The 15,582-nt window shown below is 41.0% G+C and overlaps 1 protein-coding gene across 3 annotated transcripts in view; it reads right to left on the reverse strand.

Moving 5' to 3' along the window:
* The window catches only part of ASPSCR1 (ASPSCR1 tether for SLC2A4, UBX domain containing), a 77,834-nt gene extending 63,545 nt beyond the window's left edge, over window positions 1–14,289 (reverse strand). The window contains exons 1-3 of one of the 3 annotated variants that reach the window (XM_087710075.1): window positions 14,086–14,289; window positions 11,118–11,173; window positions 8,182–8,296 (exon numbers count right to left, since the gene is read on the reverse strand). In XM_087710075.1, the coding sequence (XP_087566201.1) occupies window positions 8,182–8,296; window positions 11,118–11,173; window positions 14,086–14,187 (273 nt within the window). In that variant the 5' untranslated portion in view covers window positions 14,188–14,289. Of the gene's footprint in view, window positions 1–8,181; window positions 8,297–11,117; window positions 11,174–13,155; window positions 13,177–14,085 lie in introns of those variants that run through there. The other 2 variants (XM_014061492.2, XM_087710074.1) reach the window with 2 other exon arrangements.
* Between the last annotated feature and the right edge of the window lie 1,293 nt (window positions 14,290–15,582).

Here is a 15,582-nt window from a genome sequence, read left to right on the forward strand (position 1 = left end):
CTAAGTTTACAACGATGGGAAAACAACTGATTAATAGATAAATTATTATCTGACCTTTCCATCATTGATACAAGGATTTTCACCTTTCACTGTCTTACAAATAGTTCAAAAATCAAGAAAGTTTCTGGAGTAAATTTAAAATTACATCTCTGTTGCACATTTCTAAATAAAACCAATTTATAAAAACGTACTCCTGGATTGACTATACTCATCCTAATATTTTACCATGTAATTGCAGTCTACCTATCCAGGATAATATACATACATATTCATCATTCATGAGTTTAAAAAATCATATCCAAGGGAAGATATTCTGATATAAGAAATGTAAAGAAGATCCAGACATTTAACATTTTGTTTTTTATGGTTGACACAGCTAACAACATTAATTACTAGTTTGTTATAATCTCTGAACTTCTTTTTCTTCCTGAAGACATTTTATTACCAGGCTAGGTAACATTATCAGTGAATAAGGGAGTGAGGTTTACTGGCTGTTGAACTGTGGTAGCTTGTCCTACCAACCTTAACTAGGGTATTGCTTCTTTCTTCATTATTCCTGTTTCTCTGATGTTTGGGGGTTATTAGTTAATAAGAGATGTGATGAGGAAGGATGTCCTTTAGGGTCGTCCTAAGGATGTCCTTAGGAAGCTAACACAGTCCTAGGCTGCCATAACAGAGGGACAGACTCAAGACTACGTGAAGTGTTAGTACCATTTTATAATGCCTTGGAATAGTTTTGGTTGCCACAAAAAAGATGTTGAGATTCTAGAAAGAGTGAAGAAAACAAAAAAGATGATTCGGAGTCTGGAAGCTAAAACATATGAAGAAAGATTGAAGGAATTGGGTATGTCCATTTTAATGAAAAGAAGGCATAGAGGTGACATGATAGCAGTGTTCCATTATCTAAGGTGATGCCACAAATAAGTAGATGGGTTAACCTATTTGCTGAGCAACTGAAGGCAGAACAAGAAGCAATGAATGGAAACTAATCAAGGAGAGAACCAACCTAGAAATAAGGAGAAATTTCCAGACAAAACAATTTGTCTGTAGTAGAACGGCTTGCCTTGAGAAATTGTGGGTGCTCCAACACTGGAGGTTTTTAAGAGATTGGACAACTACTTGTCTGAAATGGCGCGTAGGGTCTCCTGCTTAAGCAGGACGTTGGACTAGAAGACTTCCAATTCTGTTATTATTCTGTTTGTCCTCCTCCTTGATTTTGTATACTTTTTTTGACGGCTTAAACATTAAGCATATCTCTGTGTATGTTAATAATTGATCTGTCAAGAGTGCTAAGCCTCTATGAATTATCTTCCATTTTTGAATTTTATGAACAGTTTCCCAATTGAAACTGTTTTGTAACTTGTCAGTGTGTGATGAATTTAAGGACCTTTATTTGTTTGTTGTTTACAAAAGTTACTGGCTGCCCATTTTACCACTGGGTAACTCTGGGCAGGTTACAGTCAGTGAAGGGTTGCTGCCGGTTTTACTACTGGCTGGCTTCTTGCACGCTTTGCACGGGCACACAGTTCAATTTAAATTGTTCTTCGCGCATGTGCAGAACAATTTACAGTGAACTGCGCACGTGCGGTCACTAGAAAACAACATGGCGGCAGCAGCAGTTTGAGGGCGTGGCAAGCCTGGGTCAATGCCAGTTCTGCGACCCAGGCAAAAATACCACTACTGATTCGGCCGAACTAGGAGCAACCCACCTCTGGTTACAGTTAGATATACAGTTAAAACATAAAAAGACATTAAAGCCAAAGACATATGGGGTGTAGGTGGAATAAACCACCTCTTACGCTGTTCCCCCACTGGGACTCCAAGCCGACTGGTACAGTCATGTCTTTAGGCCCTTACAAAAAGATATTATGTATTCTGACTAATAACTAATATTCATGATACAGTCTATCTGTCTGTCTTCTACCTGCTTGTCAGTCTTTGCACTGTATGTTGTATAGGTTGTCCTCGACTTACCATTGTAAGTGAATGAGAAAGAGCTGTCCGCCGAAAGAGGAAAAAGCAACACCTTCTGTGACAAGAACTGATGGCTTGGGATGGAGAAAGGAGCCAAGGTGGCGCAGTGGTTAGGGTGCAGTACTGCAGGCCACTTCAGCTGACTGTTATCTGCAGTTCAGCGGTTCTAATCTCACCGGCTCAAGGTTGACTCAGCCTTCCATCCTTCTGAGGTGGGTGAAATGAGGACCCAGACTGTGGGGGCGATATGCTGACTCTGTAAACCGCTTAGAGAGGGCTGAAAGCCCTAAGAAGCGGTATATAAGTCTAACTGCTATTGCTATTGCAATTGCTAAGATCCCAATGATCTAAGCTTTCTGTTCCTGGTCCTCTCTTTCCCTGTTGTGATCTAGAAAGTTAAAAAGTCTTTCCAGTGCAGGGTAGGGAGAGGAACTGGGACGATGCACTGAAGGAACAAAGCTTGGAGACTTCTCTTTCTCTGTCATAGAATGCCAGTTTCCCTGCCCCTCTGGATTAGAAACTCTTTGCAGAAAGACTGAAAAATCATGCAAGAATGAAACATGTTTTCATGCAATTTTCAGAAATTTTGGAGACCGTGCAATTTCCAGCGGTCCTCTTGCAAATTTTTCAGAGGCCATACAAGGGCATGTATCATTTTCACAGCACCTCCACAGCCTCCAAACATTGCACAAAAAACACACTCCATTCTTGAATGATTTTCGGAAGCTGCAGAGGCCAAGCAAGAATGGGGCTTGCTCTCATGTGGCCCCTGGACCCTCCAGAAATTGTATGAAAGATCTGTGGTTTCATGTGGTTTTTGGAAATTGCAGAACAAATGCCCGTTTCAAGAACGAAGGCCTAATTCAATCTGGGACTGCCTTGATAGGCCATGTACTCAACAGAAAAAGATTACTGCATGAAGGTAAGTGGCTTGCAATGGATCCTGGGGAGCACTAGGCATCAGAGGTAATCTCACCTTGAGGATGGCCAGAGGGAGCCTTCCTAAGTGGCAGTGGAATTGCTAGGGCTGAAGTTGAGGCCCAGGCCGCACAGCCTCAGAGCTGCCATCTATTGCTGCTGTTCAGAGTGGCCTAGATAGAAGGTTGGCAGTTTGGGGGGTATTTGCTGTATCCCTGTGGTTGGAAGAGTGGGAGTGCAGCTAAGTACTCAAATTTTGATTGTATGACTATAGGGGTGCTGTATCAACCCTAACTTCAGGCAGGGGTCATAATTCCAGTCATTGCCATTGCAATTTCCAACGGCCGTTGAATGAACAGTCATTAATTGAGGACTACCTCTAACAATAGTTAATAGTATTAGGAACTAAGAATTGGAGTCTCCTTATTAAATAAACGGATACTTCTTAAATAAACTGATAGAATAAAGGTATAGGGGTCTGTCAGTTCCCAGGGAGGTGTTCCACACAACAGTGTCTGCTCCAGAAAAGATATGTTTCCTAAATTCCACTAAATACCAATATTTACGAAAAGGGACCTGTAGCATGCTTACTCTATCCAATCTGATAGAATGGAAACATACCCTCAAGGAGGAGGAGCCCACCTTTAGCAGCTGTGGTGGCGCAGTTGTTAGAATGCAGTATTGCAGACTAATTCCGCTCATTGCCAGGAGTTCAATCCTGACCAGCTCAAGATTGCCTCAGCCTTCCAACAATGTTCTCTCTAATTTTTTTTCAGTGTGTGCGAAAAAGTATAGTGTGTGAGGGGCACATTTTCATGCCTGAGCACCTGATTTTTTTTCACAGATGTTTCACAGAGCAATTGATTTATAGGATCTGAATTGGAATAGAGAAAAATGGTTTTGTGCGTGCGTGCGTGCGTGTGTGTGTGTTTGAGTGAGCGAGGGATCCGATAAGGGAACTGCGCCTATTTAGAAAAGGTAAATTATTGCAAACATGATCAGTCGAAGATAAGTATGGGGACAGACTGGGCGGTAGAGAGAAATAATAAGAGTGAGAAAGAGGAAGAAAAAAAGAGGGAAGAGAGACAGAAAGAGACAGAGAAGGAGAGAGAAAGTGACAGAAAAGTGGGAAAGAAGGAGAGAGAGAGAGAGAGACAAAGAAAAAGAGGGTGAGAGAGACAGAAAGAGACAAAGAGGAGAGAGAAGGGAAGAGAGAGAAAGTGACAGAAGAATGGAAAAGAAGGAGAGAGAAAGAGAAGACAGACAAAGAGAAAGAGGATGAGAGAGACAGAGGGAGAAGAGAGGAAGAGGAAAGAGAGAACATCTCATTTCAACCCTGAGGTGCAAATATTCTCTTTGATTAGTAATTTTATTTGTCCATTTACTATCCAATACTCTCATTTCTCCTTAAATTCATCAAGAATTCCCTTCTTTCTATTGAATTTATCACAATATCTTGAGAACAACTTTTTCAGCATAGCTTTACAGCTATTTAAAATATATAGTAATTTAGGTCAGGATTTCAGAACATTAGTCTATTTATAAGTCACTAAGTGCAAAGAAACAGAATTCAGAAAGTTGGCTTCCTTTTTGTAATTGCCTATTGTCTGCTTAATTTTCTACCTACATTTTTGATAACTGATATTCACTGTTGACCCAAGAAGCCCATCGTAGAAAGAAACCCTCCCTATGAACTTTGTTGGGTTTCCATGGAATAAAGTTTGATCTTTTTCTCAACCATACAGTAGCATATTCTTTCTAAGGAGGATATAATCAAGATAGTCCATAATTGCCTATCAATCTAACAGTATGGTGATTGACAATCTCTTTATATTTCAACTCTAACTCTTTCAGTCTTAAAGGTTTGGTGAGGAGAAATCCAAAAGTTCTTTTAGAGGAAAAAATGCTTGCACAATTGCATCCATGGAGACAGACACACACACACACACACAACACACAGAGAAACAAACTTAACAAAGTGCTAAGTCTGCCCACCAACTAACTAACTTTCTCTCTCTCTCTCTCAATGCGAGAGAGAGAGAGAGAGAGAGAGAGAGAGAGAGAGAGAGAGAGAGAGAGAGAGAGAGAGAGAGAGAGAGAGAGAGAGAGAGAGAAAATCCCTCCTTCCTTCAGCCCAACTCACGCTGGCATCCCAGCCAGACGAGAGGGACTGTAGAGGGTCTCCCCGAGTCTAGGGCAGCGAGTCATTCGCTGGGAAACTTGCCTCTTGGAAGGAATGACCCAGAATGGCTCCCGCTTTCGGCCCAACGACCGAATGGAGAAGCGGAGAGGCAGGAGAGATGAGGCAGGAGAGATGAAGTGGGAGCCAAGCCGGGTCATTCCTTCCAAGAGGCAACTTTCCCATCGCTGCTGGAAGCCCGTCCCATGCCTTTTCCCAACCCCCACACCCCTTCTCCCAGCTACTTTCTGCCTTCTGGACCTAGAACTGATTGCTGACTCCAAGCTGGCTCTCCTCTCCTATTATCATGGAAGGCGTCTCACAAAAACCACTGCCCGGAAGTTGGAAACTGCTGCGTGGTGTTTTGTTGCCACATGCACCGCCGCGCAGCCGCACAACTTAGAGGGAACATTGCCTTCCATCCTTACAGGTTTGATAAAATGAGGACTCAGATTGTTGGGGGCAAGAAGCTGACTCTGTAAATTGCTTAGAGACTGCTGTAAAATACTATGAAATGGTATATAAGTCTAAGTGCTATTGCTATAAGACACCAGAATTTGGCGGCCTCACAAATGCAAAGTCATTAGGTTTTGCTTGGGTTGAGTTGGAGCTAGTTCTTCCCTGTCTAGACTCTTACATCCTCCAGGCACTGGGTCATCACCACAACAGCATCTTCCATCCAACCCGGGTAGAATTGTGCAACTGGGTATAATCAGCACATTGATACTGTACCCTTACCATCAAATGACCTCACCCAACAACTGTATGAATATGTTAAAGAGGAACAGTTAGTGACCTGAGCACTAAAGCACCCCATAATCTACATGGGGCTGCCCCTGAAGAGTGCTCGAAGATTGCAGTTGGTCCAGAATGCAGCCGCGCGAGCGATAATGGGTGTACCTAGATACACCCATGTTACACCTATCCTCCATGAGCTGCACTGGCTCCCCATTGGTCTCCGGACACGCTTCAAGGTGCTAGTCGTTACTTTTAAAGCCCTACATGGTTTAGGACCTGGTTATCTGAGAGACCGCCTCCTGCCATTTACCTCCCAAAGACCGATAAGATCACACAGATTGGGCCTCCTCCGGGTGCCATCGGCGGGTCAATGTCAGCTGGCGACCCCCCGGGGGAGGGCCTTCTCTGTTGCTGCCCTGGCCCTATGGAATGATCTCCCCGTAGAGATCCGGACCTTCACTACTCTTCCGGTCTTCCGTAAAGCTACTAAGACCTGGCTGTTCCGGCAGGCCTGGGGCTGTTGATCAGCATCCCGCCCCATTTTAAGTGGTATGTATGTTGTGTAAATTTAAATAATTGCATTTCTATTTTTAATTGTTATATTCCCTGGTTGTCTCTAAGCCGCCCAGAGTCCCCCTGGGAGTGAGCGGCATACAAATACTAATAAACTTCCAAACTTCCATACTGCATGAGCCTAGGACTAAACCTCTCCCCACCAAAACTGACTGAAATCAACTATGAAGAAGGAAAACCACTGCAAAACAGTGTTTCCCAATCCTAGGACTAGTCCAAAGTATCCCTAGCTAATGGTATCAAAAGCTGCTCAGAAATTTAGGAAAGTCAGAGCGGTTGCACTGTCTCCATCGTAAGCTCTCCAAAGGTCACCCCCAAAGCACAACTAGTATCGTCTCAATGCTATACCTTTGTCTGAATCCAGATTGAAAGAATCCAAATAACATTACATCAAAGGCCCTCTACGGCAGAGCTTTTCAACAACCTCCCTAGAGAGGGAAGGCTGGATATTGGACAAAAGTTATTCAACATGGTGTTCCATGGAAGGCTTCTTAAGAGGGTGGTACCAAGGCAAAAGGTACCATCTCCTCCACAAAAAGACATTAATCATTTGGCCCCAACCACATGGAACCTCCCAAGAAGTCTTGATCAACCAGAAGAAATGTTAAGGTAATGATGATTTAATTGCTGACCAGCTGCTGTAAGGCTGTAAACTAAGATGATGAAATCAGAATGAGTCAGCACGGTTACTGCCACTTTAAGAAGCTGTGTATATCAGCTGTCTAAATATTCAATAAGATCAGTTATAGTTCTTCCAATAGAGGTTTATGATTAAATCTACCCACTTCTAGATATAAAAAGATACTAATAAGCATATGATGATATGCGGTTTTCTAATTATATCTGACAGAAAATAAATCAAGGAATATTTTATAATTCACTCACCAGAAATATCTAATTTAAATAGTAAACATAAGCTATGCACCAAAAATCTGATCATGTACTATAGGTTGACTTTTACTCCAAATAATATTCATAATCATTTCATACTGAAGGCCTGGAAATCCAAAATCCTCTTATATCCAAAATGGCAGCAAGGAATATTTAACGTAGCCATACATAAAAAAGCAGCCTACTTGAAGAATCAGATTCCCAGAATTTAAGAATACATTGAGAAACACAGTGGCATTCACATACAACAACAGCACAGGCCTGCTTGACAGGATAGACCCATTCATTTTTTTAAGTGATAATCATGAGTGCTAACTTGCTCTTTCTTAGATAAATCAAAGTTTTAAATCAAGGCAAAGTATGATTTCAAACTCTGTATGTTATTAACACAAGAATCAGTCAGATTTTCCAATTTCCACATAACCAAACTACAACGCAACCATCCAGGTTTGTTAATACCACCTACTGGCAGAAGGAGCACATGTTTGTTTTCAGGTTGTATAAAAGCACGACTATACTTGAAATGTAGTGGAATATTACCATATTTTAAAACTAGAATTCTGCTATTGCTACGTTATCTCCATTCCTTTCTTTCTCCTTCCCTTGTTTAACACATTAATACAATTTAATACACTAAACTGTATTAATAAAAGGAGAAAGAGGGAAGGGAACTAAAAATGAAAAGTAAATTAGCATATTCTATAGGGATTAAAGAATGCTTTTATATACATAGTATTTTAAGATGCATAACACTTCATTTAAATAATTTATATTCATGAATATATTTACCATAAGGTAGACAGGGATCCCTGCTAAGGGGGAGGGGAACATATTGTTGTCTAAGAAAAATCTACAAAGATCTTGATAATAAATAAAAATAAAGTCATCATAAAATGAAAAGTACATACTGTATCTTCAATCCCATCTCTATTACGAGAGATTGGCACCATCTCCAATTTGGCATTGTTGGGCAGGTTGGCAAATCTCCATTGCAAAGAAAGATCCAGCACGGTCCTCTGAAATCTGAAAAACATACATGCCTGTTAGGAACTTTTTACACTGAATCTGCATTCATTTTTTTCAATATATTATTTCTAAAAGCGATTATATCAATAGATACAGTAGAAGGATAAGCTCTTATTTGGGGAAACAATGATTAAAATGGAAGTTAGTCAGAAAGGCTAAATTTACATGCAGATAAACCCAGACTTATGGCCACTCATCCAGTGACTGTTCAAAGTTACTCCAGTACTGAATGAAGAGACTTACAAAGGATGCCTGTATTTGCAGCTTTTGTAGCACCCACATGGGCATCTGATCAAAATTTGGACACTTAACACCCTACCCACAATTATGACCACAGGGGTACTTCAACTCCCACTTGCCCCTCACCTCCCTATCTATGCTCTTCTGATCTCTAGTCTTGTGCTCCACCTCCCCAGCTGACCTTTAGTTTCTTGCTCCTGCTGATGAAGCATATTTAGCATGGCCCTTCGCAAGGCAGCTACTGGTCACACGAGGCTTTCTTCCAGGTCATGCACAATGGCTTCCTTGAAAGACTGAGACTGGAACTGGGTTGGGGTGACTAAGGCTTTGCAGTGCACTGCTGGGCTTTGTGCTGTGGCTCAGGGGCCATGTTTTGCAGCCCCAGAGATGTAATGCACTAAAAAGGTCATTTGGGTCATACTCCTGGATTGAGTTGGGGCTGGCCTTTGCACAGCAGCTCAGGGGCTAATTTTTACAGCTCCAGAACCATGCCACACCTGTCATCAATGGGAACAAGACAACAGCAAAGGTAAGCTGTGGAGGGCAGAGTGCAAGGTAGCTGCAGCAACATGGCAAGCAGCCCTAGACCCATGCAATTCTGGGCTGCCTGCTGCCAGATTAGTATGGGTCCTCAGCTAATAATCACAATGGGGAGTGCCAGGACTGCTGCCACTAAGCAATGTAAGCATGTCAAATCTCACTTTACAGCTACATCACTTAGCAACAGAAATTCTGTTCCACCCCAACCTCCGAACAAGTTCAGGAGAAATTTTCGGAGGCAGCAGAAGGCACGAAGCTGTCAAACATTTGAAACAGGCTAAAAAGCCCCGTGGCTGCACCCGCGGCTTCACTCACAACATGAAGAACAACTTCCAATCCTGGTGATCTTATTAACCAATTCAATCAGTCCAGGGAATAAAACTAATTTCTTTCAACTCTGAGCTGACAGCTCAAGAAAACCAGTTCGGTGAGCTGAGATTGAATTGAAAGACTGAGGACCGTTACCAGGGAGGCATGACTTCAGAATTTCAGTTCAGTCAACGAGCCCCCTGTCTATTACCATGGAGAATAGAGGACCTCCTGCATTGCACTAAGCCATAAAAATAGTGTTTTTTATTTTACTGTATGAAGCCATGTATTGAGATTTTATTCACCAATGTTTATGGATTAATGCTGCATGATTCTAACCAATTATGGTTTATTCAACGTCATATGGCTTAGAACAATGTCTGAACCAATCAATGAGTGTGTTTACAAGGAATGCTAAGCCAAATTTTTTTTTTGAATTAGTTATGTCATCCAAACCCAGGGACAATTGAGAGTAAAGCTAAGGACTAAAGCTATTGGACTGTGGGTATATGCCCACTGATCTTTTTTTTTTAAATGAAGGAGCTGGAAAATGAATTAAATTTACATTAAGATGATTTCAACCACTCAGGAAGTGTTAGCTGAGCAACCAAAATAAATTTGTCTGGAATACCAGCCAAGAGGAGAATGAGGTACAAACTATTGCCAGAATTTTTTCTGCTGCTGGAGCCCATTATATTTGGAAATATTCCCAAATATTTAACTTTCTTTTTCTCATAAAATTAAAGGTAAATGAGAAAAACATAACCAAGTCAATACGGGAACTATAATAAATACTGGTATTTAATAGTTATTAGCTAATAATATTAATAAATTATAATGAACAGTCCTTTGCCTATTATGCTATTAAGTTCTCCAATAAAGTTAAATTTAGAGATTCTATACACAAATTATCTCAATTATTAAGGCATTGAGGGGTCTCCCTACTAGAATGTGTTTATCTTACTGTAAGTAGAAAGAGGGGATATGAATTTTTATTATAGTACAATATAATCGACGTAATAGTGAATAGTTAACTTCTGTCAAAATAAAAATCTAGAAAACATACACATTTAGAAAGATTACAAAAGGGAATATCTCTGGAATTATTACTATAAACTCTTTCAGATGTTTTTTCCTATAAAATAATGGCAAAGAAAGAGGAAAATGGCAAACTGTGCATTAGTTGCCAATTTGCTTTCAGGTACAAAATTAAGGTGCTGATTTTAACATTATAAACCCTTCATGACATGGGACTGGACTATCTGAGGGACCATCTCTCTGTAGTTACATCAGCCCACCCCATTAGCTCTGGCAGAGAAGGCATGCTTGTATCATCAGGTAAGGTGGGTACATTTGGTGGGTACCAGGAGATGTACCCTTTCTATTATGCCACCTGTGTTAAGGAATATTCCCCTCCCCCCACAAAAAAGTTTTGCCCCACCCCTTTTGACATTCCAGAAGGCCTGACTATATGACCAGGCCTGGGGGTGCCCACAGAACCAGAAACTTGGCTAGATGGCTCCATCACTGAGGTGAGCATTCTTATTCTCTCTCTGCCTAGGGTTTGTATATTTGTTTGTTATAATATTTATCTTTTGGTGTGGATTTTTATGCTTTTATATCTGTTGTTTTTATACCTAGGGTTTTATTCCATTTATTTCACCCACAGTCGCTTTTTGTGAGATGGGCAGCCATACAATTTGATTAAAAATAAAGCAGTAAGACTTACTTCAAATCATATTCATTAGGACTAAAATTCTGCTTTCTACAAACTTCTTCCAAGACCTGAAGAAAAAAATATATACAGAAAATTAATTTGGACTGACACACACAAAATATTTCAAATAGATTATTTACTTTTTCCTAACATGTGTCAAGTAGGAATTCAAATTCACATCTACATAGGGAAAAAATAACTTAGATCAACAAAAATGCATTTTAGAATCATATTAACTACTCATCAATGATACTACTTTTCACAGAAAGTGGAGTATCTGAATTATATTAGTTCACAACATGGTCATGAATCATGGCTATAACAAGTGCCAAAATATAAGCAGTCCTCAACTTACAACTGTAATTGTGCCTAGATTTACGGTTGTAAGTTGTAACAGTCTTCAGTGGGCCACCACTTGACTATGACCAATTTTACAACTTTTTTTTCAGCAGTCATAAAGCAAATGTAGCAGTTGTAATGCAAACACCACAGAAACATAGTAAATTATGATCATATGACCACAGGATGCTGAAAATGACTATAAACGTGAGACCTATTTACCGAATGTTCAAAATGCGATATGACTATGGGAGGGGATCCTTCACCATCAAAGCTTCAAATCTGGGCTACAAGTAGGATGGTCTGTCAAAACTTGGAGTAGTTTCTAAGTGATTGGTCATAAATCAAGGACTATCTGTAGAGTCAATAGCTATGGTGTTGAATATGTATCAAAATACCGTTCATTTACTGCCCAATATATGTCATAGGCTTATAGTTGCGGGGGGGGGGGAACCTATGTCCTTGAATTTGCAGGCAACAGCTCAGAAAGATTATAAATTATAAACATGTTAAATATAAGTATCTAATCTAATCTCAAAAGAAATCAATCAGATTTGGTTAATATTTAGATAGGAATCATGTTTCTATAAATTGAACTTGAAAGTTTGAAAAAATCTGGAAGAAGGTAGCTTCAAACCACTTTCATAATGCTAATAAAACAGTGTGAATATGTTTATGTAGCTAATAGAACTCAACTTGATTACCAGAAATGGAAAATAACCTTTGTGATATAATTTTATTGTGCTTAGTGTCTATGCCCATATATGAGACACAATCATACAATTGTTTTGTTTTAGCTTAGCCCAAGATGTCAATATAGTCACTTTTTATGTCTTGACTGTCAATCTTGTCATTTGTACTTATTGCATAAGCCATACTTAAATTTTTAAAAAATGGCTTAACACAAAGTGCCAAACTAGTCTGTATGAAAAGAGAATTAACCAAAATCTGTTTGCATGGCAAGACAAGAGTTAATGTGAACAAGTGTACTTATTTCTATATTCTCTTCCTCTCAGAGAAGTTCAGACAAAAACAAGTTTAAACAAAATAAACCAAATATCAACAACTAAAAACAAATGTGGAATTAAAATATTGCTTTACCTCAGCATGGCACTGGAAACATAGCTATAGAAGTCTTAAATTATGTTAAATGGAAGACATTTATCTTTCATTTACACATACCTCACAGAAAAGGCATTAGCCATGTCCACATGAAGATAAACTCTCCATTGTGCAGCACTTTTTAACCATAAACATTCAAACCCAGAATCTGTTATGCTTGCAATTACATTGTGTATTCTCATTAACTGGATTTTTGGCTCAATATATTATGTCAACACAGCAATAAATTTCACCATATCAAGGTTCACACATAACACTAAGTAGAAAGATTGCTTAAGTTTGCCCTACATTATGAACAGAACTGTTGGTTGTAAGACATGACATATCATTTAACACAATAGGCGAATTTGAGCTTATTTAATGTCATATTTAAAAACTGAGGCTTAATATGATGTATAATCTCTTAAGGTGATGAACTAGTCTCTGTGTCAAGTGTAGTAGAATATAAATTAGGATCTATTAGGGATATTCAGTTTATCTATGAAGTTCTATAAACTGTCTGAAAATAATCTCGCCACTAAATTAGTTTGCTGAGAAGAAAGTTTGAAAGAAAAACTAGTCATTGGATATGAACACAGTTTTAGTTTACCTCATGCTACGCGAATCCAGTTCTTGGGGTTAGCCTCTGGATAAGCATATCATGAGAACCCAGAAAAATAGATTAAGTAAAACACCAGTAAATTAACCATAGGAAGCATTTCATGCAAATATAGCAATTCATTTTTAATCTGGTTTTAAAGTAATACTAAAAACATACAATCGACCCTAAAACTCTTTAAGTATCCCAATTGAATCACTTATACTGATCATTTCTCTTCGGTTGCTTTTCCTTTACACAGACCATATTTAACAACAGTTAATTCAGCTGCTTTTATTATCTCAATTTTTCTGGTTTCACATAACTTTCTGAACCATATAGTAATCATACAAACCGGGTTGGCAGTGAGTTAAATTGTGGCTGGCTAATCTGTGGCTCAATAGATCATGTAACCTACTACTACTTTTATTTTTCAGGGTAGCTCCTCCCCAAGTTACACTTAGTAAGGCAAGCATGCATCAAATACACTCTGGCATAGCATAGGGGCCAAACACACTTTGTATAGGGACCGAATACACTTTGCGAAGCATAAGGATACTAGTAGTCCCTTCTGTTCCCTGTAAGAGAGAATTAGAATGGTGAGAATCCATAGGAGACGGCAGTGTTCCACTGAACCCCTTCTGCAAAGAGGAGCGTGAGAAAACACAATCCTCACCTGGGGAGCACATAGCCCCCCTTTCCCTTCCACAAAGGCCTAGCTTTCTATTTTTAACGACACGGCCACCCGCACGCAAGCTTTCTGCTTTCCCCCGCCCACAACAACATTCTGCGGGCCCGAGAGCTACTGAGGGGCAACGACCTGTCCACAGACCCAATCATAACTAGCCTGCTCACCTGTTTTCCAGATCGCGGCCAATCAGAGCGAACTCAACCCTCCCCACCCCACATACACAACCCCGTTTTGCCCGTCACCAAACCCACCTGGATCAGGGGGGTGCTTGGGCCTACTCTGACGGTCACTCGCCTCCCATTCGGGGCTAACACCGACACGGCGGAAGTAGCCCCTCCGCCGGCTGCCGACATCTTTCTCTAGCTCGTTCACTCTCCTCCCTCCTCTTCCTCCTAATGCAGGCCAGCTTTCCGCCAGCTTCCCCCGCCCCTTGTAGGCACCCGGTTCTTCCGCAACGAAGCCGAGTGGCCGCGGCGAAGGGGTGCGGCTTCGACGTCGGACCACCCCGCTCCGCTCTTCATCCCAGCGGGGTTCTGCCTGGCCCCGGCGACCGTTCTCTATGGAGCAGAGAGGGAGCTTGGTCGAGGGAATCTCTTGGCCACATGCAAGGCAGCTTTGCCTGGACTCCCCTTTGGTTCACACGTAAGGTGACCAGATTTTCAGATTGGTAAAGAGGGACACCATTGACCGGGGGGGGGGGGGGGTTTGATTAAAATTTTTATATTTTGTCAAAAGGTCACAAAAGGTAATTACATGACCCCAGGACACTGAAACCAGCATAAATACGAATCTGTTGCCAAACATCAAAATTTTGATCACGTGACCATGAAGATGCTGCAACGGTCGCTAGGTGTGAAAAATGGTCACAACAGTTGCTAAGTGTGAAAAATGGTCATCAGTCACTTTTTTCAATGCCATTGTAACTTTGGTCACTAAACACCTCACTCAGGAACAAGGCGACAGGATTGAACCTGGCCAGCAAGAAAGAACTTTCTAGTTCCATCTTTTCTTCTTTCCTCTCTCCCTCCCACTTTCTTTCTTCCTTCCTTCCTCCTTCCTCTTGCCTATCAACTTCATCCTCTTTGTCTTTCTGCTCTTTCCCTCTCTTTCCCTTCTCTTCCTACCTCCTTCCCTCTTTTCTCCCTTCCTTCTTCTTTTTCTTCCTTTCTTCTTCCATCTTCCTCCTTCTTCCTTCTATTCTTTCTCCTTCTTTCCATCTTTTCTCCTTCCATCTTCTCCCCCCTCCCTTCTTCTTTTTCTTCCCCCCTCCCTCCTTCCTTCCTCTCCTTCCCACTCTCTTCTTGGGAGGGGACAAAACCCAAGGGCTAACGGGGTTGGAGGTGAGGGGGGGCAGCAGAGACCAAATAAAGTCAGAAGATCTTATTAAAACTTTCCTATTTGTTGGATCGCATTGCTGCGAACTTATAAACCAAATCAGGGGAACATTTAGCAACCGAGGGTGCTGCAAGGAAAGGGGGGAGGGAGGCAGCCCTGCTGTTTCCCCAGTTTTGCAAGGAATGAGAAACGGTGCTTTAATCCGAAGCAAAGGATGACTGCAATTGGAACCGCGGACAGGGAAAGAAAGAAAGAAAGATCCTTGTAGCACAAAACCCACCTTTGCATGGTTGCAAGAACATAGGTAAAACCAAAAAAAAGCACAGCGTCCCTCCGCCCTCTGAATGGGACTCAGCGTGACTTCGATTTGAATACAAGGACACGGAGCCGGGCAGGGAGATAAACACCTTCAT

Source organism: Thamnophis sirtalis, unplaced genomic scaffold (assembly GCF_051295495.1).
Source record: "Thamnophis sirtalis isolate CommonGarterSnake01/CBP01778 unplaced genomic scaffold, rThaSir2_p1.2 scaffold_3, whole genome shotgun sequence".
In the NCBI taxonomy this organism is placed as follows: domain Eukaryota; kingdom Metazoa; phylum Chordata; class Lepidosauria; order Squamata; family Natricidae; genus Thamnophis; species Thamnophis sirtalis.